This window comes from Aphis gossypii, chromosome 1 (assembly GCF_020184175.1).
Source record: "Aphis gossypii isolate Hap1 chromosome 1, ASM2018417v2, whole genome shotgun sequence".
Classification (NCBI taxonomy): domain Eukaryota; kingdom Metazoa; phylum Arthropoda; class Insecta; order Hemiptera; family Aphididae; genus Aphis; species Aphis gossypii.
This window is the reverse complement of record NC_065530.1, coordinates 8,671,594-8,699,183: the sequence shown is the minus strand read 5'-3', so window position 1 is coordinate 8,699,183 and position 27,590 is coordinate 8,671,594. Positions and strand designations below refer to the sequence as shown.

The window sequence follows — 27,590 nt, the reverse complement described above, 5'->3', positions numbered from 1 at the left end:
TTTATTATTCACATAACCACTGTCTACTTGACCACAAATAACACAAATTTATTATAATTCAATTTAATATAATAATAATACGTAATAGGGGTGGCCTACTTGCGGCTCTCATCATAGTCAGATAGGGCTCGCGTCTTATTTTTACAATCAAAATTTACTTACTATTGTCTTAAGTTTTAATATTTTTGGTAATCATTTATAAAAATTTATTAAATTATATATAATGTATTTATTAACATTTTGGTTCTTCGCATAATTGTATTTGTCTATGTGGCTCGCGAACATGTTTATGTTGACCACCCATAGTACATAACATAATAATAATTTTATTTATAAATATTTATTTTATAACATAATTTGTTTCTATCCAGTTGCATAATTTGTACACAATTTAAATGCAATTTCAACCATATTTTGAGGTATCCCTTCTTCATGACAAACATATAACTCTCGTTTATTTGGTTCTTTGATTAATCTCCTAAAATTAAATACATGTGGTTATTACTTGTTAATTAATAATTATCCTAAAAAAATACTCACCCCATTACCCAGAATTTTATCATAGATGATTTTTTTGGAGAATCTGTGTTTGATGAAAGTATTTGAAATAAAACCCCTATCTCATTTATTTTGTTTTCATCCTAAAATATAATTTGAAATAATTTTAATTTATTTATATTTTATAGCATTTATACCTGATTTGAATCATCAAATAAATCTCGTATTATAGTAACAGTTGAATTAAATTTGTCATCAATAGTTTTGAATATATCTTTGGTTTTTAAATTATCTTCATTGTATATTGATGGTGAACATAGCATAACACCAGTATGACAGTTTATATCAAGATAACGAAATAGCATACATAATTTGCCTAAACCAAATCTAAAACAAAAAATATTTTTATATTACATTTTATTAATTACAAATTACTTGTTAATTTAAAACATTTACTTATTTGGTAATACAGGCAAATTCTTTGTAATATCTGTCATATCTATTGACCGTGAACCATCCTAAAATTAAATATATATATAATATACTTTGAGTATCCCATTATAAAAACATTAATTATAATATTACTGAAACGGTATATTCATCTTCAGAATTATCAGACCACTCAATTGATGAAGCTTTCATCATGCGTTCAGCTCGACGACCAAACACTGGTCCTTGTACATACATGCTGTCTTCTGTGCTAGGTGCTCCACTACTTGTTAAACTTGTTTCTGAACATGAATCCAACTGTCTAGAATCTGTTTTAGTATAATTTTAAAATATCTTATGTAATATAATATTTCAATTGAACTATATTTTAAATCTTACCATTAAGTAACTGTGGATTTGATGTGATGTCATTTTTATGTTTTAATATAGAAATTATTTCTGGTTTTTTTAATTGCAAACCTGAAAAAAAATTTTATATAAACCCAAACGAAGAATTCAAAGAAATATATTACCACTTAATTGTTTATTATTCGCAGACATGTTTAATCCTGCATTTTTTATGTTTTCCATTTGGTTTATTTGCATTATATTACCTTCAATCCTAAAAAATAAAGACAAATTACTAGAATATTCAAAATAAAATAAAATATAATGTATATCTATAAAACCATTAGTGAGTGATGTGAATTACACATTGTGTTATATTGTTAAATTTTACTATCACAGATAGATTTTTATTATCCCCGATGTTTGTAACATTACTATCAAAAATTAAAGTACCTATTGCTTGTAAAATGTGACTTAAGTTAAAATAATATTAAGCTTCTCAATATTATTTCATAGCTACATGTTATAATTTACAATCTAAGATCTAAGTTATTTTACATACATTTTAAATCATTATTAATAAATAATATATTTAGAGAAAAGTAAAATTTCAGGATAATTTAAAAATATTTTCAGTGTTTTATGAATATATTATAAAAGACATAATCATGTATTAAAATTGTAGTTTGTTTAAACTTTAAAGCTTCTGTAAAAATCTAAATTGTCATACATCTACAATATTAGCATACCAAACTCATGATGGTTCCCATTATCTTCCCTGTATAACAGATTATTAGCTCTTCCCTTGTACCACAATCAAAGTCCCTTCTCTTTTATATCAATTATTTATTAACAATTTTATAGGTGCAATCTTTAATTCCCCCCCCCCACCCAGGTTAGGTTAGGTAATATTTCATATCATATTTAGTTAATTAAAATTACTATATACTACAAATGTGCATTACTATTAAAATATGATACATAAAATATCATAATAAGTAGTATGGAAATATAATATTATAATATGTATTTTAGAATGTAAGTCGCTAACAAGGTAGAACTTGAGACTCAAAATGTGCTGAGGGGACATGCTGCTGTTGTATGTATATGTAAATGGCCATACATAAATATGATATTAATTGTCAAATGGACCTCAATAAAATATTATATGTTTATTTGAAAATAATAAAAGTATTTCTAGTCATAATAATTATGTTAAATCTTCTTGTTATATTGTTCGACATTCTACCTTTATAATATAAAACAGCAATAGGGAATTAATATTATAGAGTCAATAAGATCTAAAATTATTAACAAATATCATTGTACCTCAGTACCTCACTTTACATTAATAATGCTGATCAAATTAAATTTTTGTTAGAATCATTAACTTAAGTAAATATATAAATTTATAATCTATTTATAATACATAGATGTGTCATTTAATTTAAGTGATATGACAATATATAGGTGTATGTAGCAATTGTTTTAACCATAGCTTGACTAATAGGTTAATATTATTGTAATATATTATTATATAGAATTTTATAGTACCATTTTTCTGCAACTTCATCAACATTCATATTCAGAATACTTTCTAACGTATCTTCAGCTTCTTCAACATATTCAACATTGGGTCCATCAAAAACTTCATTGCTGTATCAAAACCAAATATTAAATAAAACCTTACTATGAGCATTTTTTAATTATTATTTTTACTTTAGACAACAAGGACCAACTTCAAGGAGTGTCGCCATAAGATTATTTCCACGTCCGACTATCAATAAATACCATTTAGCTTTTGGTAGCGTGTACACAGAGCCAACAAATGTACTATTTGATCTAATTGACGAAGGATATACTCTTCTAAATATTATTAAACGCTCCAAGTATTCTGAGTTAAGCAGATGAAACAAACCATTTTGTAAGCAAAACATGTGAATATCCAAATGATCTTCACAATTCAAGTGAGATGACAATAAGTATTCCTATGATAAAGTGTTATAATTCAATTAATGGAATTTTCATAAGTTAATTTAATTACCTTGTAATAAATTGATGTACCAATAATCAAATATGGTCTTGGTTCTCTGGTGTCTTCACACTAGTTTAAATGAAAAATCATGAAAATAAATATGTTTTAAATAATAAATTATGTGTATAAAAATACATACTACATAATTGGCCTCAAATTCATTTAATATATCATCAAGTTCCATCTAAAAATAAATAATAAGTAATAATAAATGATATATTTAAATTTGTATAAAAAAAGTGTATATTTACTTGAATACTTCTTGGCAAAGGAATACTTTTAGAGGCAGGTAAATATTTTTCAAGGTTGTGAGAATTTTCTATATTGTGAAACATATTGATATCATATAACTCCGAGAATATGATTGTAAAGTATTTATCTAATGAGCAATGATTATCCTCATTTGAAAAGCAACTAAAATTTTAAAAATAAATGCAAATTTTTTATGTAATAAAACAAAATTAACTTAAGGGTATGAAGTAAATAATAAAATAAATTACCTATTTAAATTTTCATAGCAGAAATATAAATTTCTTACTATGTTAGAAGCCATCCAATTAGCATAGGTTAAATTTAACCTAATCAAACAGAATAAATATATAAATATATTATATGTATAACTATCATACAGTATTTACTTTGAATCTGGAGCAATAAAAATAAACGTTCCTTGCCCTTCAAATAAAAATATTGAATGAACTAGTTGATCATCACATATCATTGATGTACTATAATATAAAATAATATGTAAATTGTATTATTTTTATCATTTTTAAATTTTTTTTTACCTTTTAGTCTGGTTTTTGACAATCTGTGGAACAATATGGCTAATAGTTTGAAAAGCTCCTTTAATTTGATTAAATATAGATAATGGTCCAGGATACACATAAATAGTATTTGAATTTTCAGACATGAGGTACATGACAGCTACAGGATATTTAGCAAGTTCCGATACAAATTCATCATTAATAGTCTTCAAAGATAAATAACTTGATAACTGTTGGTTATTATGTTTATCATCACCAACTAAGCTAACTGCAACTCTTTGAACAACTACCGTAACCTAATGGTAATATAAAATTAGATTGTATAGCCTATTATAATTATTCAGCATTGTGTTCCATAAAACATTACTGTAGTTGGTGGAGTTATGTTTGATAGAATTTGATCCAAAGTTTTAGCTGTGACAATTTCTCCATTAATAATTTTAAGCCAATCTCCTATGTATAATATATAATAATACATTTTTTATTCAGATATGACAGATATATACCAAATAACAATATACCTATTTTTATAGATCTCTGGTTATCAACAGGAGTATTTGGAATAATTGATGCTACCATTATACGCAAACCGTCTTCAAAAACTGTTGTTGATAAGCCCAGTAGCTTTTCAGTCAATGTAGCTCTTCTCCCAAGATTACTATAACTATCATTTTCAACTTCAACTGTAACTTCTCTCACCTCTCCTTCCTAGAATTTAAAATATAATATATACACACACATCCATATTTTACCTAAGAACCAAGGTTCATACTTGTGTGTCCAAAAAAGTGACTTTGTTAGAATTTCCAGTATGTTTAGAACCATCATTTCTATCTCTACCCCTTTTTTTACGTTTCAAAAGCTTAACTAATTTCCCTGCTGCGGTTTTGGTCTTTTTTGGAACATCATTTGATTCAATCTTGTTGTGTTTGGTATATTTTGTCTGTTTTCGTGGTGAACATTTAACATAAAATAGTTCTCCCTGGTCAGTTATTTCATTTTCCCATTCAAAATCCGAACTTGAAAAATAATGAATACTGTATAATGAATATTTTATTATAAAAAAAATATTTTGCTTACACATTTGAGTTGACATCGTTACATTCACAAGATGAATGTGTTGAAGAACTATCAGTATCACTTAAGTATGTTTTGAAAGATTTGCCAAAAACATTATTTTCATTCATATTAAAAAAAAATACTAATGGAGACTTCAACAGTGGTAAACTAAAAAATATAAACAATATGACTATAATATGAGCATAATAAATAAAAATAATATGACAAATTTAAGGAATCGAGTTGTAAATTGTAATTAGTAGGTATTAAATAGTAATGTATTGTACTATGGTAGGCTATACTACTTCGTACGAAACTACGAACACTTTGGATGAACATACTTATCAATTCTTGATAAGAAAATATGCCACTGTTCATTGTATACTATATAGACATATAATTACCTGTATGTCTATGGTTCACTACCATGTTTTATTATTCTAATAACTTAGCTTTGTTAAATTTACATAAATTATTGATTTGTATTCCCTTATTATTAATTATGTGTTCCCCAGGTTATTTTTCCATTTCGCTCTCTTAGGCCCGTGTTCTACACACCAGTGTTATACACACTAGCACTCATTGAGGAAGGTAGTTCACGGACCCTTGAGGGTCACCAATCTCTTTTCTATGGTCGCCAATTTATTTAATTTAAGATAGGTTTAACCCCAAAAAAAACCGAGTGGGTTTTATTGGGCTGCGCTTTTTTTAACCAATCCTGCTTTCATAGAATTTTTTTTTTATTATTGAATATTTATAATTATTAATAATTATTAAGAAACATATAGGGCGCGTGGCCCTAAAAATAAATTCAAATATGATCGATTTTGAAATTGTCCGCAATCGACTGTTTGGCCTCCCCTGCTAGCAGTGCCTCAACTACCGGGTGTGCAAGGTGTGTATTGCACACATCGTATGGTCACTGTATATAGTGTACTATGTGGATTGATTACTCATTAGGTACTATTTTATTAGCCATTAGGTCGATTAAAAAATAAAAATGTATGACATTATCTACACGGGTAAATATAAATATACAATAATTATTATACGACCTGAGATAGATATTGTATACGACATGAACATAATAATCATAATGATCATTTATAACAACCGTTATACATTTATATATACATATTATGTATCTATGTCAGTGGTAACCGTCATATATAAATTTATATAGACCATATTAGATAAGCGCAAAAGAAGAACAAGGAACGTATAATTTTATTAAAATCAATAATATGATAGACAAGAAACGCGATGATTGGTGAGAATAATTTATTCTATCATTATATAATATTATGACATTCTATGTCTTAAACACTTTTTACTTTTATTTATTTTCGAACTCGATATTTCATAGTTTTTAAATAAAGTTTTTTATTTTTTATTTACAATAGTACACAATGGTAAGTTTTTGTTTAAATCATACTCATGTATTGGAACTTTCGGAGTCTATACGTAGTTGAAATATTATAATCCATACGATCTCCGAAGTTGAAGTCGGCAAGGGTGTAGGTCCTCCTAAAACTGGCTCCAAACGGCGGCACACGGGGCACGTACACAGACACGGCAAAATACACAAGTGCATGTACCAGATGGCACAACGGGGCCCGCACAGTGAAAACACTAATTAAACGACCACGCAGTATATAGGTACGTATAATGGCACACGCAGGGGGGGGGCGGTTAAGGGGTGTAACCCACCCAAAATTTTCTCCGAGATCTAGGTTAAAATTATTAAGTCATAATTTTGTTAATTGTAAATTTTTTTATATTTTTAGTTTTTACCTCGACCCCCCCGACAAAAAAAAACCGTGTACGCCACTGCAGGGCACACGGGCACGCACAACGACGAAAGTGCGTAAAACAAAAACTTTACAAACTGCTGCAGACGGCACACGGAACACGTAGTACCTACGACGACGAAAATAGAAAAATCATCCAAGCCGACTGCAGACGAGCTGCATATCACAAGACACAAGACGGTCTGACGGTGAATACAACGCGAAGAAGACGATGACGGCAGTGCGGAAGGACAGAATATGAACTCGTCGCATCTACCGCATTTGACTCGTTCTATAGACACGTCACATCGTTTTATTGGCACTTGCAGGCAGAACGGCTCAAGTTCACTCGGTCGCCGTTGCGCGAAACGATCGGTCGACCGGCTTGCGCACGCCCTCCGCACCGTCGAACACGACAAACGCGCGCGGTCCGCGGTCGATCCGCCCTCTCAAAACCGTTCCGTACCGGGCGAACGTTTGCCGTCGGTGCTTTACCGTCGCGGAGCCCGCCGCGGTCGTCATTCTCCAGCCGACCACGTTCACGTGACGGTAGTTCGCGTCATCTGTATAGAAACGTCGTACACGTTAACAAACAACATTAATACTAAAAAAAATGTTTCTTGGTATATAAATATAAAAGGGCAAATGGTAAAAAACTTTACAAAAAAACAAAAAGTATAAACACTTCGTGAAGGTTGTCAAAATAGGTAAGGTGAGTCAAAATTTATGGAGGTTGTCAAAATAGGTAAGGTGAGTCAAAATTGATGGGGGTTGTCATTATCAGTAGTTTTCGTCTTAATCGGTTAGAAGTGTCAAAATTGGTATTATTGTTGTCAAAATGCATCATCAGCGCTAAAGGAATCATCATCGCCATCATCCTCTTCATCAGAAAAAGATTTTTCAACTGAGCTTGTCTAATTAAATTTAAAATATCAAAAAAACACACGGAAAAAAATAAAGGTTTAACTCAACTATTTAAATGGTTATTTTAATCGTATTTTCAGGTTAACATAGGGACAATCTATAAGAGTACCACCTTATAAATACTAAATTGGTTTAGTTAAAAATATTTAGCTGTTTCAATTTTATATTTAGTTGCAATTTCAATAAAACTTCTTCATTGTAGGAATTAAACAATATAGTTATGTTTACTATTACATGGGATTGCTTTACCTAAATATTATAGTTGGTTCAACCAATATATTACATTAGAATTAATAAAATCAACCTGTTTTACTATCAACGTAACTTAACTGTTTAGTTAACCTGACTTTAGTTTTATTTTATTCAACCATGCATAATAGTTAGTAAAAGTAATGTTTACAAATTATTTAGTTAATCTAACCTATTTAGTGGATTACAATTTATTTTTTGGATTATCAAATCAACTAAAATGTGTAGTAGACCCAACTTTATTTTTGTTCTATTTAACTTTGTGTAAAGTACTAATGTTACAAATTTATTACAAGGGTTACATTATATATATTTATTACATTAAGTACCTAATACATATAATCAGGCAAACCTAAAGTATGTACCATATGTTCATATGTTAGGTATATTTACATTATACTACATAGGTAAATAAGTACACTTGACAGTCGTGAATCCAGAAGAATTTACTACTGCACTATAGTAATCATACATAGTTGTTAAATATTTATTAGTTATCTATCTTTCATATTATATTACTAGGGTATACAGTACACACATATTTATTTACTATTTAATTGATGAATGATACTAATTTGCTAATATTAGGAAATATCTTGGAACATATTAAATAAATAAACAATATAAATATATTAAATAAGATTTATTTAAAGTATATAATAAAAAGAAACAAAATAATACATATAATAATATACAAATAATTAAGACTTAAACACTATATACATGGTTCCATTATTATTAGGGGAAGATGTACATGGGTTTTGAAAACTTGGTATATTATTAAATGATGTACAAAAATATAAACATGATGTTAAAGTAATCTCCCAGGCTTGTATATGATCATAAAATTTTATTGTTTCATATTTATGGTACAAAAAAAAAGGATTATTATCAACAATATATATATATTATAATACCCGAGATAAATTTTAGGCATTTTAATACCACCCAACAAAAAATATAAAATCAAACAATAATTATTTTTCATGTACCTTAGCTATAAGAAATTTGAGAATATCTGTTAGTTAATTTCTAGGGAATTATTTTTTTTCGGGGGAAGAATAAAGTCTAAACCCTTTAATCCAAACTCTACGCCCAAAAAGCAAGCGGCATTAGCAGGGAATGCTCGGAGCATAACTGGCGTTACACCGGCGTACAATGCTTTCAGTCCTTCTTCTCTGTATAGTTTTGCGAATACGTCTCGAATGCCTCTCGGATACATTCCTTCCGGTGCTGCAAGTATATAACAATGTATCAATAAGAAAAAAAAAATTAAAAAATAGGAAGTATCTTAGCTTATAGAAAATAAGTAAGTGTACTTCACTATCGTGAATGAAGATCACTTTTGATATGTAAAATTTGAATTCAAAGATAAATCATTACATAGCGAAAAACAGTATGAACGACCAACGGGTTATTGATTATAGAGGAATAAATATATTAACATTAGTCTAAAATATATTATAAGTATTTCATCACGTATAAATAATAATAATATATTAATAGGTACCTATAGGTATAAATATAGGCGTGCGCAGGAATTTTTCACAGGGTGTGCATTTTTTTTAGATGAGTTACTTGACCTACTACAATCGAACAATTCAGTTACATAAATAATATTTCTATATTATAATAATTAGTTAATAATAAATTTAAATTTTTAGACGCTGTTTTATTGATAATGAAAATAAAGAATATTAGATATAAATTTAATATTACCTACTATTGACTAGGTATTGTATAAAATAAAAACAATTATTTATTTAAATATTATATTACACATATTGACCTACTCTCAATAATCAGTTATAAATAATTTAACAATTTTTCATCAAAAATTAAAAGTAGACACAAATTTTTGCAGAGTGTGCAGCTGCACACCCTGCACACCCCGTACGCACGCCTATGAATTAATGTAATATATTTTCTAGAACTTGGTTACAAAGAAATACAATATATTTTTTAAAGAAAATATAATAGGTTTTATACAAAAAAAAGTAGAAGCCTATACTGATATTTTTCGTTTACAATGAGAATACATGAATCATATAATATATATTTTTATTAATAATAGTAAACTTGACAACAAAAACCTCACGAAAAACAGATTAATATCAGAAAAACAAAAAACAGGTATCCAGCATAAAAACATATTTACAAATACTATAGATCCATAGTATTTGATATTTATGTTAAAGAGAAAATAATTTTAAATATTATTAATACCTACTACCTATAAATAAATAAAATTATTATTATTATTTATTATTAAATAATAAATAATAATATATTTTAATAATTAATATTGTGCGCTAACATTATTTATTAGAAAAGAAAATGCGTCGTCTTGGAATATAAAACTAATAAGACCTCAAATTCTTATCTTTTGGAACGCTGATATTGATGAATAGCCTATCCATATCTTTATTATCTATGGATTGAATTGATTATAGTTGCATAATTTTTAACCACTGAAATAGTTACTATAACAACATAAAGTGGTGTTATAATTAAAATACAGAGACCGCAAAAATGTAACTAAATGGGATTGTCAACGCCATCATATAAAAGTTATAATACACAATTAAAAGATTGTAATATTTCCACACAGCAACTAAATTTATACAATACATGTAACTAAATGATATTGTTAAGATAATAAAATAAAATATTATATCAATAGAAATGTTGTTCTCTCAACTAAAATTTATCCAACTATTAACTATAATATAATTATTTTTTTTCCGTGCATATATAATATTATCATAAATAACAGTAGGTATAGTAAAATGAGAACATGTGACTTTTTCTAATTATGATATTATTACAAGAATTATTTGTAGGACTTTATATTATATACAATTTATAAAAAAAAACTTATCTATTTATAATAGATAAATAAATATATTGAACATATTAATATATTATGTATTTACAGATATATTTATAGAAGAAAACGTATCAATATTTTATATTTATTAGTTAGTTATTAAGATCATACATCTGTTAGACTGATCTATTTAGAGTCCGGTGCCGTGTTAAACATTTACAAGTATAAACCATGATTCACAATATATATTTTAGTACCTAACTACCCTTTATCATCTACATTTTGTATAATAAATATGATTATACTGAGTTAATATAATTTTGACAACTATAATATAACTAATCACCCAGGTAAACAATTTCCATCACTCCACTAACTGGGACCAAAGTTTGTAAACTAAAATGTTTCCAATTATTTGTGTTTTAAGAAAATACTAACGGCTGATAAGATGAGTGACTGAGTGAGGTTGACGTGCATACCACATCTAAAGGACTCTATTTTTAAATAACAATCTTAAATCGATTTATGTAATTGTATTAAGCTTATTGCCGTTTGGTGACCAAATTACAGAATTATATTATCTATTTAAACATCGAACGAATGTATGATTTATAATGCGCCTTCGTGCATTTTGAGTTCTGAACTTCTGAAGTATTTAAAACTCCGAGCATTATAAAACCCAGCATATGGAATTTGTATAACATACATACAAACATCTGTACATTGTAGTTATATGAGTATTTAATTATATTTATATATAAATACTCATTAAAGTTATTATTATTAACTAATTTAATATTAGAATAATATATGGGTACATACGATTGATATAATGTCGTCATCTTTTACAGTCGGATCAATTATATCGTGTACGTTGTAAGAATCATTAGTATTTGATGTGCTACTGAAATCATCATCATCATTATCTTCATCAGATGAAGATTCCTCAACTGAGCTTGTCTAATTAAATTTAAAATATCAAAAAAATATAATATATATCATAAATAATAGTTTAGCAAAATGAGAACATGTGACTTTTTCTAATTGTGGTATTGTTACAAGAATTATTATTAGGACCCAATATAGGAATATATTATATACAATTTATAGAAAAAAAAGTTATTTATAATATATATATAATATATATTTATTAAAAATATTAATATATTATGTATTTACAAATATATTTATAGATATACCTATATTTCAGAACCTACCTACGCTTAATCAACATATTTTAGTATAACAAATATCATTATAATGACTTAATATAATTTTGACAACTATAATATAACTAATTCCCCAAGCAAAAAATTTCCATCACTCCACTAACTGGGACCAAAGTTTGTAAACTAAAATGTTTCCAATTACTCATGTTTTAATAAAATATTAACAGCTGATAACATATCTTAAATCGATTTATGTATTTGTATTAAGCTTATTGCCGTTTGGCGACCAAATTACAGAATTATATTATCTATTTAAACATCGAACGAATGTATGATTTATAATGCGCCTTCGTGCATTTTGAGTTCTGAAGTATTTAAAACTCCGAGCATTATAAAACCCAGCATATGGAATTTGTATAACATACATACAAACATCTGTACATTGTAGTTAAATAAGTATTTAATTATATTTATATATAAATACTCATTAAAGTTATTATTATTAACTAATTAAATATTAGAATAATATATGGGTACATACGATTGATATAATGTCATCATCTTCTACAGTCAGATCAATTATATCGTGTACGTTGTAAGAATCATTAGTATTTGATGTGCTACTGAAATCATCATCATCATTATCTTCATCAGATGAAGATTCCTCAACTGAGCTTGTCTAATTAAATTTAAAATATAATATATATCATAAATAATAGTTTAGCAAAATGAGAACATGTGACTTTTTCTAATTGTGGTATTATTACAAGAATTATTTTTAGGACCTAATAATATAGGAATATATATACAATTTATAGAAAAAAAAGTTATTTATAATATATATAATATATATTTATTAAAAATATTAATATATTAAGTATTTACAAATATATTTATAGATATACCTATATTTCAGAACCTACCTACCCTTAATCAACATATTTTAGTATAACAAATATCATTATAATGACTTAATATAATTTTGACAACTATAATATAACTAATTCCCCAGGCAAAAAATTTCCATCACTCCTCTAACTGGGACCAAAGTTTGTAAACTAAAATGTTTCCAATTACTCGTGTTTTAATAAAATATTAACGGCTGATAAGATGAGTGACTGAGTGAGGTTGACGTGCATACCACATCTAAAGGACTCTATTTTTAAATAACAATCTTAAATCGATTTATGTAATTGTATTAAGCTTATTGCCGTTTGGCGACCAAATTACAGAATTATATTATCTATTTACACATCGAACGAATGTATGATTTATAATGCGCCTTCGTGCATTTTGAGTTCTGAAGTATTCAAAACTCCGAGCATTATAAAACCCAGCATATGGAATTTGTATAACATACATACAAACATCTGTACATTGTAGTTATATGAGTATTTAATTATATTTATATATAAATACTCATTAAAGTTATTATTATTAACTAATTAAATATTAGAATAATATATGGGTACATACGATTGATATAATGTCGTCATCTTCTACAGTCGGATCAATTATATCGTGTGCGCTATAAGAATCATTAGTATTTGATGTGCTACTGAAATCATCATCATCATTATCTTCATCAGATGAAGATTCCTCAACTGAGCTTGTCTAATTAAATTTAAAATATCAAAAAAATATAATATATATCATAAATAATAGTTTAGCAAAATGAGAACATGTGACTTTTTCTAATTGTGATATTATTACAAAAATTATTTGTAGGACCTAATATAGGAATATATATACAATTTATAGAAAAAAAAAAGTTATTTATAATATATATAATATATATTAAAAATATTAATATATTAGGTATGTATTTACAAATATATTTATAGATATACTTATACTTCAGAACGTAACTACCCTTAATCAACATATTTTAGTATAACAAATATCATTATGATTTAATATAATTTTAATATAATATTTTTTTATTTTAACTATAATGTAACTAATTCCGCAGGCAAAAATTTTCCATCACTCCACTAGGTCAGGTTAGGAAATATGGTCCCGTAAACTAAAATTAAATATACAATTTATTTAATTGCCTAGTACTACGTCTAAGAATCAATCAAATAATTTGGAAAATGAAATCGGACAGAAAACATGACTAAGTTAACTAATAAAATTATTAAGTATTTAATCTATTGCGTTTGGTGTACAAATTACAGAATTATATTTAAATATCAAACGTAGGTATGATTTATAAAACGCCTTCGTACAGCTTGAATTCCGATGTATATTTACCACTTCGTGCCTTATACAATTCAGGATAAGAATTATTTTTTGCATAATTCACATACAAACATGTGCAAATTATAGTTGAATGCATTTTTTTAAATATACTTAGGTACTTATTATACTTATTGTTATTATTTAATAAAATATTAGAATAATACAGGTACATACGATTGAAATAATTGATCCGGCTTCGTCATCTCCGGTGAGGTCGACTATAGAAGATCTAATAATCTAAAAATTTTAAAATTTCATATTCAAAATCAAATTAATAAAATATATTTAAATATTGATTGACTTTGGAAAAGAAAAGTAAATGTTTAAATTGTTTAGATTTGATAAATTTATACGCAGATTATGAATACTAGAGTGTATCAACTGCAAATTATGTTTTATGGCACTACTCCACTATATACATGCCATTTTAAATAATTTATAAATTAAATTGTTTTAGATTATAAATAAAGAAAAACTGAAAATAAAAGATACTGCGTTTAATGAAAATTGACTTGTCTAATATTAATCTCAAAATGTTGTCTAATTTATACTTGTTTGTTTTTTTAATAACATAATTATAAGTGTTAAATCATTATCATGAAAGTGTATTATATTTTTTTATAATTTTGTTATTTTATAATTTATGATGTATGACAATTTGTTTGGAAAGCCTATTCCGTTTCGCATTATGAAATTTAAAACATAATATAAATATAGATTTGTCATTCAGGGAGGATGTCATGGCACTATATCCTTTTAAGACAATATCAATAAATTATCATCTATCCTATGCCCTTCTCACCAGTCACATGTAGATATTATGGTATTTATTTCTTTATATTTCAATTTTTATTAAGATTCAAGTAAAACCAATAGTTTGAAAACCATCTTAATTTTATTATTTTAGATTTTTAACCAACGAGTAACGGATTGATATTATATAATAATCTTTTTTTTTTTTTTTTTGAAGTATTAATGATAAAAAATATATATAACAAATTCTTATATGTTATCAGAAATTTTATTTAATATTAACAGGTTAATTTATACTATTTGCAATCAATTGATACATTTCACCAAAAAAAAAAAAAGCGGGCAAGTGAGTACCGCTCTGCTGTACATTAGGTGCCGTATGGATCATTATTATATATTATAGGAGTGTTAAATTTGAATCCAATGATAGTTATCATTGTATACGAAAAACGATTCTGAACGAAGATGATTTGTCAGCCTAGGATATAATTTCTAGTGGTTGGTGAAAAAGGTGGTTTAAAAAAATCAGCTTATATTAAAAAATATTTTGAAAATTAAATCACGTAAAGAAAACGCGAATCTTAATAACTGGTAAAATTTTCAAGTATCTACGACTTATACTTTTTGAATAATAACAAATATCAAAAATCGTTTGAGGCTAAACTGTTATTTAACGCGGTTTTTGTAAAAATTTAAATTTCAAACACTCATAAAAATTTTTTGTCTGAATCCGGTAGAGTTTTTTTTACAGATATTTGAAGAAAAATGTATGGAGAACCTTGTACCAAATTTTCAAAACTTAGTTATAAAAGAAAAAATTTTTATGATTTTTCAACTTCAAAATTACTTGCAAATTTTCGCGTTTTCGACAGATTTCGTAAAAATTTGAACTAAAAACGCTTATAAAAAAAAATTGTGACTAACGATTTTTAATTTTTTTTAGCTACATTAAAAACAACTCATAAGGAACCTTGTATTAAATTTTCAAAACTTTTTGGTCATCCAAAAATTTTTTATCGACACTTTAAAAAAAATTCTCAAAAAAATCGAAAATTTCAGTGGTCTATAAATAACTCATAAAAAGTCAAAATTTTTTGAAAATTTAACTATATACGGATACCACTGACATTAACATTTGGTGAAAATTTCAAGTATTTTCAGTGATTAGTTTTTGAATTACAACCATAAAAAAAATCGATTTGGTCGAAAACTGGTTTTGCGTAAAAATTGCCGTTTTTCTATCATTTTTTTTTTGTTTTTCTCGATTTTTTTGAAAACTGTTGGAAAATGTTAACTTTTTACCTCTATAATGCACCAAGGATATTCACTTTTACATCGGAAACCACCCCCATTGTTTGAAATTGGAGCATTATTTCGACTAGTTATGCTGTACACAGACACAAAAAAAAAAAAAAAAAAAAAAAAAAAAAAAAAAAAAAAAAAACACACACCATTGTAAAATCAATACATTCATCACTTCGTTCAGAATCTAAAAAAAATTAACATATATGTATAGTTCAACATAAATTTATAAATTATCAATTATTATATTTTTATTTTTTTATTTTAGTAAGTCTCTAGGCCACAATTATTATATAAACTTTAAATTATTTTAGACTTTTTCCTTTTTTTTTGTATTATTAATTTTTTTTACTAACAAAATTGGTGGTTTATTTTAATAATTTAAATTACATATCTTAGAGATTTTTAGTTCACATTATCGCTATTGTTGAGGTATATTATATGAATTGATTCTCCTATTATTAGTGTACTATTAATGGAAATATTATAATATATTATTATATAATATTTAGCCTATTAGCGTCATTCATTCTTATTTATTGTATTACTAGATGTGCCTCGCTCTGCTGTGAAATTCGGTCTAAGTGAAATTCGATCTAAATGATATTCGGTCTAAGTGATATTCGCTCTAAGTGAGTACCCTAGGTCGGAGACGGGACTGTAAAGAAAATATCGTAAAAAGTCTAGTAGTCACAATTTTAGTTAACCTAACCTCCGGTGGTTTGGGAGGAGCCGATGGGGTCCTAACCTAACCTTCGAGGGGGTCGGTGTGCCTCGATTTCTGGGCTGGTGGAAGCCGCCTTTGGCGCCTTCGAGGGGGTCGGGTGAAAATCGTGTATCAGGAATTCGATGGAAAATTGTAATCGGGTGTCTAGAAAAGAATTAAGTGTCTAGCTATCAGTCCTAAACTGGCGTAATACTGTTTCCCATTGCATGCCCTGTCTTTTTGTATAAAAAAATGTATTTAGCGAAAATGGTAGTTGAGTGTCTAGCTATTATTAATCATCACATCACGTAACTAAATCTGTATCCTAAATCTATATCTGACAATACAATCCACCTGCGCCTCCGACGTCGAAAGTCTAATGTTGTATTATAGGATAAAAAGTATAAAGTCGAATAACATATTTTGAGCATTCGAGTCGAGTTGTCAGTTATCATTGGGAAAAATCGAATTAAACGCCATTAAACCCACCCACCACGTAGGCAATCCTACTGCGTCGGATCGCGGACATGTGTGAATAGTAGGTTATGATACCAATATATATAATATAATGTATATGAACAATCTCATACCGTGTCCCGTCGCATGCCTGGTTCTTTTTTTTTATATTATAAAATGTATTTAGTGAAAATGGTAATTGAATGTCTAGCTATCAGTCATCATAATATGATGTAAATCGATGTCCGAAAGTTAAATCCATAATTGTCATACTTCCTAATGTCAAAGTTCAGATGTTATTTTTGATATAAAAGAAACTATAAAACATATCAGATGTCATAAAAATTGAAAACATAACAATTCAAAATGTACTCCCTTAACGCGTTATAGTAATACACTTAATAATATGTATATATATATACTTATAATAATAGCGGCCGGTGTGCCTCGCTCTGCTGTGAAATTGTCTAAGTGAATACCCTAGGTCGGAGTCGGGACTGTAAAGAAAATATCGTAAAAAGTATAGTAGTCACAATTTTAGTTAATCTAACCTCCGGTGGTTTGGAAGAAGCCGAGGGGGTCCTAACTTAACCTTCGAGGGGGTCGGTGTGCCTCGATTTCTGGGCTGGTGGAAGCCGCCTTCGGCGCCTTCGAGGGGGTTGTGTAAACATCGTGTTATCAGGAATTTGATGGAAAATTGTAATCGGGTGTCTAGAAAGAAATCATACACTAAAAAAGTAAGAAAAGTACTGGAGTGGAGTAAATAAATACGAAAAATGGTAATTGAGTGTCTAGTTATCAGTCCTAAACTGGTGTAATACCGTTTCCCATTGCATGCCCTGTTCTTTTTGTATATAAAAAAATGTTTTAGCGAAAATGATAGTCGAGTGTCTAACTATCAATCATCACGTCATCACGTACCTAAATCTATGTCTGACAATGCAATCCGCCTGCGCTTCCGACGTCGAAAGTCTAATGTTGTATTGTAGGATAATAAGTATAAAGTCGAATTACATGCGAGCATTCAAGTCGAGTTGTCAGTTATCATTGGGGGAAAAATCGAATTAAACGGCATTAAACCCACCACGTAGGCAATCTGACTGCGCCGGATCGCGGACAATGTGTAAATAGTAGGTTATGATACCAATATAGTATAATATGAACAATCTCATACCGTGTCCCGTCGCATGCCTGGTTCTTTTTTTTTATATTATAAAATTTATTTAGTGAAAATGGTAATTGAATGTCTAGCTATCAGTCATCATAATATGATGTAAATCAATGTCCGAAAGTTAAATCCATAATTTTCATACCTCCTAATGTCAAAGTTCAGATATTGTTTTTGATATGTAAGTGTAAGAAACTATAAAACATATATTATTTTTTAAGTATTAAGTAAAAGATAAATATTTTTAATTTATAAAACATATCAATTCAAAATTACGTACTCCTTAAACGCGTTGTAGCGTACTACACGTCTACACTTTATATGTATATATACTTATAATAATCGTAATAATATGGTATTGAAAAAATCGTAGACGTATGTATTTATCGTATAAGAGAAAGCAATAGCTTTAATTTTCAAAATTCAAATTAAAAAATCAAAAACTAACTCGAAAAAAAATGCAAAAAAAATTGTTGGATACGGGCGGAAGAGACGTTAATTAGAGCGTCGCCGTAAAAATGCGCCAAAGGCACAGCCAGAGAGGGAATCGACCCCGCTCTACCTCCTATTACCTACCACGGGGAACTTACGCCTTATCCTATCGACTACAGTTTAAGCTGGATACTGATGCCGAATCTCGAGCACTTAAACCGTTTCTGTGTTGCGACGAATTTTTCGTTCAGCTCAGTTTTAATTCGTATAATTCGTGTGTAATAAAGCTTAATTATTCTTATTAATTATCTATTTAATGTATATCTGTAACACTACCTACTTAAATACCTTAATCATACATCTATTTAACGTATTTAATAATAAATCTACAAAATAAGCCGTTAACGTTTCTCAAAGCAACGTACAGTTGAAATACTCATATCTATAGGTATTTTTATAACATATTATAATCATGTACACGAACATTGTATTGTTTGGTGAAATGTCGTCTAGAAACACACAGCAAAACAAACAACCAACGGTTGAATATAAAACAACATCATTTTGTATTATAATATACAAATTATCAGACAGATCGGAAAAAACAGTCGAATAAAAACAAAAAATCGAAGGAAAACGTCGTCGTACTCGGAAGACCCCAAAACGCACGGAACGGAACGGAAAACGTTCGGAAAAGTATGAAAATCGTAAAAAAAGCGAACATTTTTCGAAAAACCGCATAATAATCGAGCGAAAATCGAAAACGCGTTAAATACGTATAAAATACTATAACAAAAGTGTCATAAACATTTCCTACAGAAACTCTTAGGTATGATTAAGAATATTTGCAATTACAACTTTGACTTACCTAACTATACCTGTACTCAACTCTTTCAGGGGCTTTTATATTATGAGACATATCAATTTTATATGTAAATGAAGAGTATGCCATCATATATACCTGTATAATAATTCCATATAGTTCGTGTGTAATAAAGCTTATATTAATATTAATTGTCTATTTAATATAACGTTTCCCAAAGCAACGTACACTTGAAAATACAACAACATATTTTAATATAACAAACAGCCGATAAAAAAAAAAAAATAAAAAAAAAAAATCGAAAAAATAATAAAATCGTCGAAAACCCGCGTAATAATCGAACCTAACCTAAGAAAAACGCGTTATCGAGACGGCGGCGTTGGAGAACTGCCTGTTTTCGCGATAACGACGGCGGCGGGCCATGGAAGAAAAAACGGCGACCGAGGCGCACTCTTTTCATAGTGAAACGAACTATTGTTCACGCTTTATTATATAAGATATTTATTATTGATTAAAAAAGTTTTGTAGTTAAGTTATTATTTAAAATATATTGTTTTTAAACACTGGTAACTGGTAATGAGATTATCAGTCATAATATATTTAGTCATCACTTCTCTCAAAAAAAATTTGTTTTTCTTGGATTTTTCCATTTTCGTTACTGAAATTTAACAATAGCAAATTTACTCTTTCATATCTTTAAATGATCCGGGAAACAATTTAACTGTATTGGTGTAAGTAAACAGGTACCCGGGAATCAACTTATACGCAGACTACATAATATTCTGAATCCTATATTTGTAATTTTTTTTTTACTTTTTTAAGAATACATATTATATTTAAAATATATATAAAAATATAGGCTTCCATTATCACGATCATTATTAAAAGTTACTCGTATCTACACTAGATAGGTATGTGTAGGTTAGTAATTTAAATTTCATAATTCAATATTTAATGACTTACGTGATTTAATTGTTGTTAATGCAGCGTTCTATAAATTATTTGTAGATTTTTTACATTCATGTAAGTTATATTAAGTATATTATAGTCTTTAAATCTCAAAAATGAAATGATGGTGATAAATAATTAGAAAATTTTTAACCTTACACAAGTGCGTAAGATTCGTCTACCAAAATGGTATATTTTGGCAAAAATGTATCCTGAAAGCACACCTAATGAACAACGCTCATCTACTGAGTGCATATAATAAATACTTGCCCTGAATAAATCTATCTGCATTTACTAATCTTTTAAAGCGTTATAGTAAAGTTTCAATATTTTCAAAAATTGATAATTTTATTGTATGTATAAATTTTTAACAGAATGCATTGTATTTTTTCTTTTACTATGCTATACTATATTATAGTATTACTATGACTACCTTTACTTATCATAATAATAATAAATATATTTTATAATTTTTAATGGTAAAATAATAAGTCACTTAAAACAAAATAAAAACAAAATAATTGAATTAAATGGTTAGAATTCAATAATAAAATAATAAATAAGTATCAACTCAGAAAGTGATTAATATATTATATTTAAGTAAAAATACTTACTTCGTTCTCCTTGGGTGTTTTTTTATTTAATAGATCACGATATTCGATATTGTCTTCCTCATCGGAAAATCTGTAATCCGAATCAATTAGAAGTACATCATCCTCATCTTCAAGTGTATGTTTTGCAGCATAGAACATAATAATTAACATTGAATATTTATAATTTAAATATATATATTAAATTATTTATTTATAGGATGGAAACCCCACAAGCAAACTTTATGTCTTGTACAGTGATGCACCCCCTTTCCTAAAACGGTTATTTTATGATATTCCAATTGTGTCATTGGTTGTGTGTAAAAAAAAATAGTATAGCACTACTATCAATAGACTAATCTAATTCTTAATTCTCTGATCGACTTGCGGAGATTAAATAAAATCCAAATTATAATTGAGAATTTCTGGTCATTCAAATTTGAACTATAAACTATTTAGTTACTGAACAACGAAAACGTTGAGATATTACTTACCTATAGTTTGCACAATATTTTTTTGTCTTTTGGGATAATTATGCTCGTCTTCTATTTGCCTTTTCCTTTTTAGGAAGTACAATGTTTTTGTATAATATTCCATTTTAAATATAAACACTATATTAACGGAACTCAAAACAAATAATTTTATAGAACTAGACTGTTATGACCAGTAGGAATATAATATTTATATAAGGCTACGTGGAAACCGACCATCGGCAGTATTTGGTTGCGCATTGTTTGTTTTCAGCCAGCACCAAAATAAATAGCTATACTTGTACTTTTATTATTATATTATTAATTGTACGTAGACTTCCATGTATACGAAATATATATATATAAATTAAGGTACATCAGGTACCTACATCAAACTAAACATAAAAATTTAGTAAGTAGATAATATGCTTTTTTACAATGTTTTATATTGAGTGTAGCGATAAATATATTGATTTTACAATGGTGTGTTGTTTTGTGTGTATGTGTGTGTGTGTGTGTGTGTATGTCTGTTATAACACGATAAGTAGTCTAAAAATACTTTCATCTTCTAAAATGAAAAGCAGGGTTTTGATAGAAAATTTTATTTAGTTAGTGTTTTGAAAGGTCAGTAGTAAAAATCTCCTAAAATTATAAGGAAAACAGCATGAATTTTTTTTTTTACATTTTTTTTCTGAAAATTTTTTTAAAAATTATTTGCTTTATAGAAATAATTGAAAATTTAACACAACGATCTTCTTCATGAGTTTTTTTTTCAATTAAGAAATATCAAAAATCTACAATCAAAATATTTTTTTTTAAGAGTTTAAAGTAAGAACTTTAAAAAACTTATCAAAATTTCAAAAACGTATAAATTATTTTGTTTTTAGAAATCCATAATTTTTTTTAATTTTATGTCTAAGAATTCTACATTTAATATTAGGTTACAGACAGAGAATTTAAAAGAACATATATGACACATTTTAAAGTTCAAGAGGTAGAATGCATGCATTTGGATTTTGGATTAACACCCTTTATACAATTTTACTTTTTCGTTTTTATGTACATTTATTTTTTAAGTAATACACCTTATCCGCATGAATGTGAAGTTCCAAAAGTCAAAACTTACTCTTTCTCACAGATAATGTATACAATGTTATTTTTTAAAAACACGGTTAGGTTAGGTTAGCAAATTGCTACTACTACCTATGCTATATATTATATATGCGTTGCGTTGAGCACTGTAATGATTGCGTTTAATTTGAATTCAATTAAATACCATTGTCCATTATATATAATATAGTATACTATAGTATACTAAAAATAATTTTGAAAATTTTTATTAGCCTTTCACAAGTACATTTTCTATACTTGCCTTTTGATATTTCTTTTAAAGTAATTCATTTTACTAATAGTTAAAACAATGCATTTATTTTTATTACCATTTATTGTTATAAAAATTAATAATATACCTACCTATTCATTTAATTTATTTTAATTTTTAGATTCTGAACGGAGTGTCTGTGCACAGCATAACTAGTCGAAATAATGCTTCAATTTCAAACTTTGGGGGTGGTTTCCGATGTAAAGTGAATATCCTTGGTGTATTATAGAGGTAAAAAGTAAACATTTTCCAGCAGTTTTCATATAAATCGAGAAAAACAAAAAAAAGTGACGGAAAAACGGGAATTTTCACGCAAAATCAGTTTTCGACTAAATCGATTTTTTTGTAATGGTTGTAATTCAAAAACTAATTATTGGAAATACTTGAAATTTTCACCAAATGTTTATATTAGTGTTATCTATATACAGTTTAATTTTCAAAAAATTTTGATTTCTTTTGAGTTATTTATAGACCACTGAAATTTTCGATTTTTATGAGATTTTTTTTTTTGAAGTCTCAATAAAAAAATGTTGGATGACCAAAAAAACTTGAAAATTTAATACAAAGTTCCTTACGAGTTGTTCTTATTGTAGCTAAAAAAAAATAAAAATCGTTAGTGACAATTTTGTTTATAAGCGTTTATAGTTTAAATTTTTACGAAATCTGTTGAAAACGCGAAAATTTGCAAGTAATTTTGAAGTTGAAAAATCATTCAATTTTTCTGAAGTGTCGATAAAAAAATTTTGGATGACCAAAAATGTTATGACCAAAATCTATTCTACATTCTATCATTGATTCTAGAGAGCCTATATTATTATATAGGCTCTCTAATTGATTCTATATACGTAATAAATTTAGATATTGAAGATATTCTTTTATATCTATGGTAATAAATAATATATTATTCTACAATCTACATAATCATGAATTGTACATTTGGTAATCTATGTACGACGCCGCGTGAACATTTATGTAAGCGTTTCTCCATGATAAACTATCAAGGCAATATATTGATAACACTATTTACAGTATTTAGTATTATTTAGCTACTCGACTGTTTTGATTTTAGAGTTCTTAATTAAATAACTACGACTGCAAGTTGAATTTTTGTTGAAATAACACAATGGCAACAATATCAGAAATTTTAAAAACTAAGACCGATGACGATGAAGAGGAACCAAAAAAAAAATCACGAGAAGATTGGAGAAAAGCAAAAGAACTTGAAGAAGCCCGAAAAGTTAGTAGAAATAATATTCATTTTTTGTAGTTTGTCTGTCTGTCAATTACTGATTCTAATATATTTAGGCAGGAACAGCTCCAGCTGCAGTTGACGAAGAGGGCAAAGATATCAATCCTCACATTCCACAATATATATCGTCAGCGCCATGGTATTATGGCACTTCTGGCCCAACCCTTAAACATCAACGTGTTCCTGGAAAAGCCCAAGAATATTCAAGTTTAAATGAATGGTATAAACGAGGAGTTAACACTGTAAGTATTTTTAAATTTATAATAAAGTTTTTAATTTGAATGATTATTTGTGATATAAGCATTATATATGCAAGCAACATGTTTTGTTTAACTTTCATTTGCATGTAAAGAATATTCATTTTAATGTGTATACATTTACTACAAAATATTTTGTTAAAAACACTAAAACGGTGCATTATATTTTTATTTTTATTGAATCTATTTTTCAGTGTTAACATTAAAATATGTTAAATATTTATATAACATAAAAAAAATTAAATAAAAAATATTAATAATACATTATTTGTTGATAGTTTTATACTAATAAACATAATTCAAAATCCATAATTATAGTTGCTTACTTACAATACATAATATGTATCATACATCAAACTTTTAAACTATTTTTCTTTATTTATTGAACTTATATTTAGTAATGAGTGTTATCTGTTAAAAACTTATAACCGCAACGTCAATATTATGATTTTTTTTTTTATATATTATACAGGTATTCATATTTAGTAATTTCTTTAACTAAGTATATTTTTATATTAAAATAAAAGTTAATGAGGTTTATTAGTCAAGTTATGTAATTCCTAACTCGATAAGATATTATGTAGTTCATATTAAAAACATCACTGTATATTATCAAAATATTTACTTTGATACATTTTTTAGGAATCTGTTAGCACTAAATTCCGTAAAGGAGCATGCGAAAACTGTGGTGCAATAACACATAAAAAAAAAGACTGCTTTGAAAGACCACGAAAAGTTGGAGCTATTCATAATTCCATAAATATTGCACCAGATGAACATGTACAACCTGAAATTAATCAAGATTTTGATGGAAAACGAGATCGATGGGCTGGGTATGATCCTTCTCAGCATAAAGCAATTATCGAACAGTATCAGCAAATTGAAGAGGCTAAGCGTGACCTTCGTGCTCAAAAACTAAATGCAGATGGAGATGAAAAAGGAGAAGTAAATTTAATTTTTTTAGTCAATTAAATTTAAATTATAGCAATTTTTATAATTAAATATTTAATTTTCAGGGTAACAGTTCTGCTGACGAAAATGATGAAGATAAATATGTAGATGATTTTGACATGCCTGGAACTAAAGTAGACAGCAAACAACGTATTACCGTTAGAAATTTAAGAATTCGAGAAGATACAGCAAAATATCTTAGAAATTTAGATTTATCGTCTGCCTATTATGATCCTAAAACAAGATCAATGAGGGACAACCCACACAAACCTGGAGAAGATCCAGAACAGTAAGATGTAAATTGGTTAAAGATATTAAAAAGTTATTAATTCATTGATTATTTTTAGAGTGGAATATGCTGGTGAGAATTTTGTTAGATTCAGTGGTGATACTAATAAACATGCACAAGCTCAGTTATTTGCTTGGGAAGCATATGAACGTGGTGTTGATGTACATCTGTTAGCCGAACCCACAAAATTAGAGCAACTAAAAAAAGAGTATGAAACTCATAAAGATCGTTTCAAAAAGAAAACTCAGAATACAGTATTGGCAAAATACGGTGGAGAAGAACACTTGCAAACACCTCCTGTACAATTATTATTAGCACAAACTGAAGAGTACATTGAATATTCTAGAAGAGGAGATATTATTAAAGTATGGCTTTAATAACAATTACCTTTCAATAAGAATGACATTTTTTTTACATTTTTTTCTAGGGTGAAGAAAAGGGAATAATACGTTCACGCTATGAAGAAGATGTTCACCCCTCTAATCACACATCTGTTTGGGGTTCTTACTGGGAAGCCGGGGAATGGGGCTATAAATGCTGCCGTTCATTGGTACAAAACTCTTATTGCACAGGCAAATCAGGAGTTGCATTATCCACAAATGTATCAGAATTAGGAAAGATTGTCCCTGTTATTGAAAATACTGTCCCAGAGTCTATTAGTATATTTAAAGACAAACCTAAAATAGCTGAAACAATTACTTCTCAATGTTCATCATCATCATCATCTTCATCAGATTCTGAAACAATAAAAGAAAAGTCAAAAAAAAAGAAGAAGAAGAAGAAGAAGAAGAAAATGATGAAAAAGAAGGCTAAAAAAGAAGAAATCAAAGATGCATTACAAAAGGCATTAGATAAAGAAGATGAACGATTGAAAGAAGTCGATCGAATTATGATGATGGACGAGAGAAAACGTCCATATAATAGTATGTATGAAGTTTCTAAGCCTACTGATGAAGAAATTGAAGCATATCACATGAAAAAACGCAGAGATGAAGATCCCATGTCCAATTTTGTATAATTTTTTAATTTACTAAAATTATATTCTCATAAAAATGTTCAATTTTACTGTAGATTACATTACATGTTAAGTGGAAAGATATTATGCTTATATTATTCATTCTCTTAGTTCATTAATAAAACAAATCCTAATTATTAATTAATGTACTAACATTTAAAAGTATATTAATTAGGATGGATTATCAAACTTATTAAACTTAGAATACAGTTGTTTATATTCTATAAAATACAAACATAACAAACTATATTTATTAAAGTACTGATTTTAAATGTTTCCAAATGTTGAAGGGTACTCGAGAGTTTGAATATTTGATAAGTTCAATTTCCCATCCACGATAAAACTTATCAAATTCTCAAATACCCCGACTTTTAATAAATTGAACAATTTGAAATTAATTATTGACATTCAAAATCAAGACTTTGATAAATATAGCTAGTATTTTATGAAATAAAAAT

The 27,590-nt window shown here is 27.6% G+C and overlaps 3 protein-coding genes and 1 long non-coding RNA gene across 6 annotated transcripts; 2 read left to right on the top strand and 2 right to left on the bottom strand.

Moving 5' to 3' along the window:
• On the bottom strand, nucleotides 1–5,461 carry LOC114129785 (protein inturned). Its single transcript, XM_027994626.2, has 19 exons — nucleotides 5,158–5,461; nucleotides 4,850–5,096; nucleotides 4,599–4,785; nucleotides 4,445–4,530; nucleotides 4,099–4,373; nucleotides 3,949–4,038; nucleotides 3,811–3,888; nucleotides 3,562–3,724; nucleotides 3,450–3,494; nucleotides 3,320–3,379; nucleotides 2,995–3,263; nucleotides 2,830–2,931; nucleotides 1,461–1,549; nucleotides 1,327–1,407; nucleotides 1,084–1,256; nucleotides 955–1,016; nucleotides 696–885; nucleotides 541–641; nucleotides 1–478 (listed from the first exon to the last, which is right to left on the bottom strand). Exons 1-19 carry the CDS (start codon nucleotides 5,262–5,264, stop codon nucleotides 364–366), a joined length of 2,520 nt encoding a protein of 839 aa, XP_027850427.2. The 5' UTR covers nucleotides 5,265–5,461; the 3' UTR covers nucleotides 1–363.
• An 858-nt stretch (nucleotides 5,462–6,319) lies between these two features.
• On the top strand, nucleotides 6,320–8,651 carry LOC126549105 (uncharacterized). The gene is made up of 3 exons (XR_007603256.1): nucleotides 6,320–6,406; nucleotides 6,540–6,795; nucleotides 6,924–8,651. It is a non-coding gene; the product is annotated as an uncharacterized LOC126549105 (long non-coding RNA).
• A 527-nt stretch (nucleotides 8,652–9,178) lies between these two features.
• On the bottom strand, nucleotides 9,179–22,214 carry LOC126549104 (probable serine/threonine-protein kinase ifkB). 3 transcript variants are annotated; one of them, XM_050197540.1, is made up of 7 exons: nucleotides 22,015–22,211; nucleotides 21,545–21,651; nucleotides 14,517–14,579; nucleotides 13,575–13,712; nucleotides 12,640–12,777; nucleotides 11,752–11,889; nucleotides 9,179–9,332 (listed from the first exon to the last, which is right to left on the bottom strand). In XM_050197540.1, the coding sequence occupies exons 1-7, from the start codon at nucleotides 22,115–22,117 to the stop codon at nucleotides 9,264–9,266; spliced, it is 756 nt and encodes a 251-aa protein (XP_050053497.1). In that variant the 5' UTR covers nucleotides 22,118–22,211; the 3' UTR covers nucleotides 9,179–9,263. The 3 variants fall into 3 exon arrangements, with proteins under 3 accessions (XP_050053497.1, XP_050053499.1, XP_050053498.1); XM_050197542.1 differs by lacking the exon at nucleotides 13,575–13,712 and having other exon boundaries at nucleotides 22,015–22,214; XM_050197541.1 differs by lacking the exon at nucleotides 12,640–12,777 and having other exon boundaries at nucleotides 22,015–22,213.
• A 2,175-nt stretch (nucleotides 22,215–24,389) lies between these two features.
• LOC114131071 (pre-mRNA-splicing factor Slu7) lies at nucleotides 24,390–27,216 on the top strand. The gene is made up of 6 exons (XM_027996202.2): nucleotides 24,390–24,608; nucleotides 24,677–24,862; nucleotides 25,520–25,822; nucleotides 25,894–26,117; nucleotides 26,176–26,482; nucleotides 26,545–27,216. Exons 1-6 carry the CDS (start codon nucleotides 24,495–24,497, stop codon nucleotides 27,133–27,135), a joined length of 1,725 nt encoding a protein of 574 aa, XP_027852003.2. The 5' UTR covers nucleotides 24,390–24,494; the 3' UTR covers nucleotides 27,136–27,216.
• The last annotated feature ends 374 nt before the right edge of the window (nucleotides 27,217–27,590 follow it).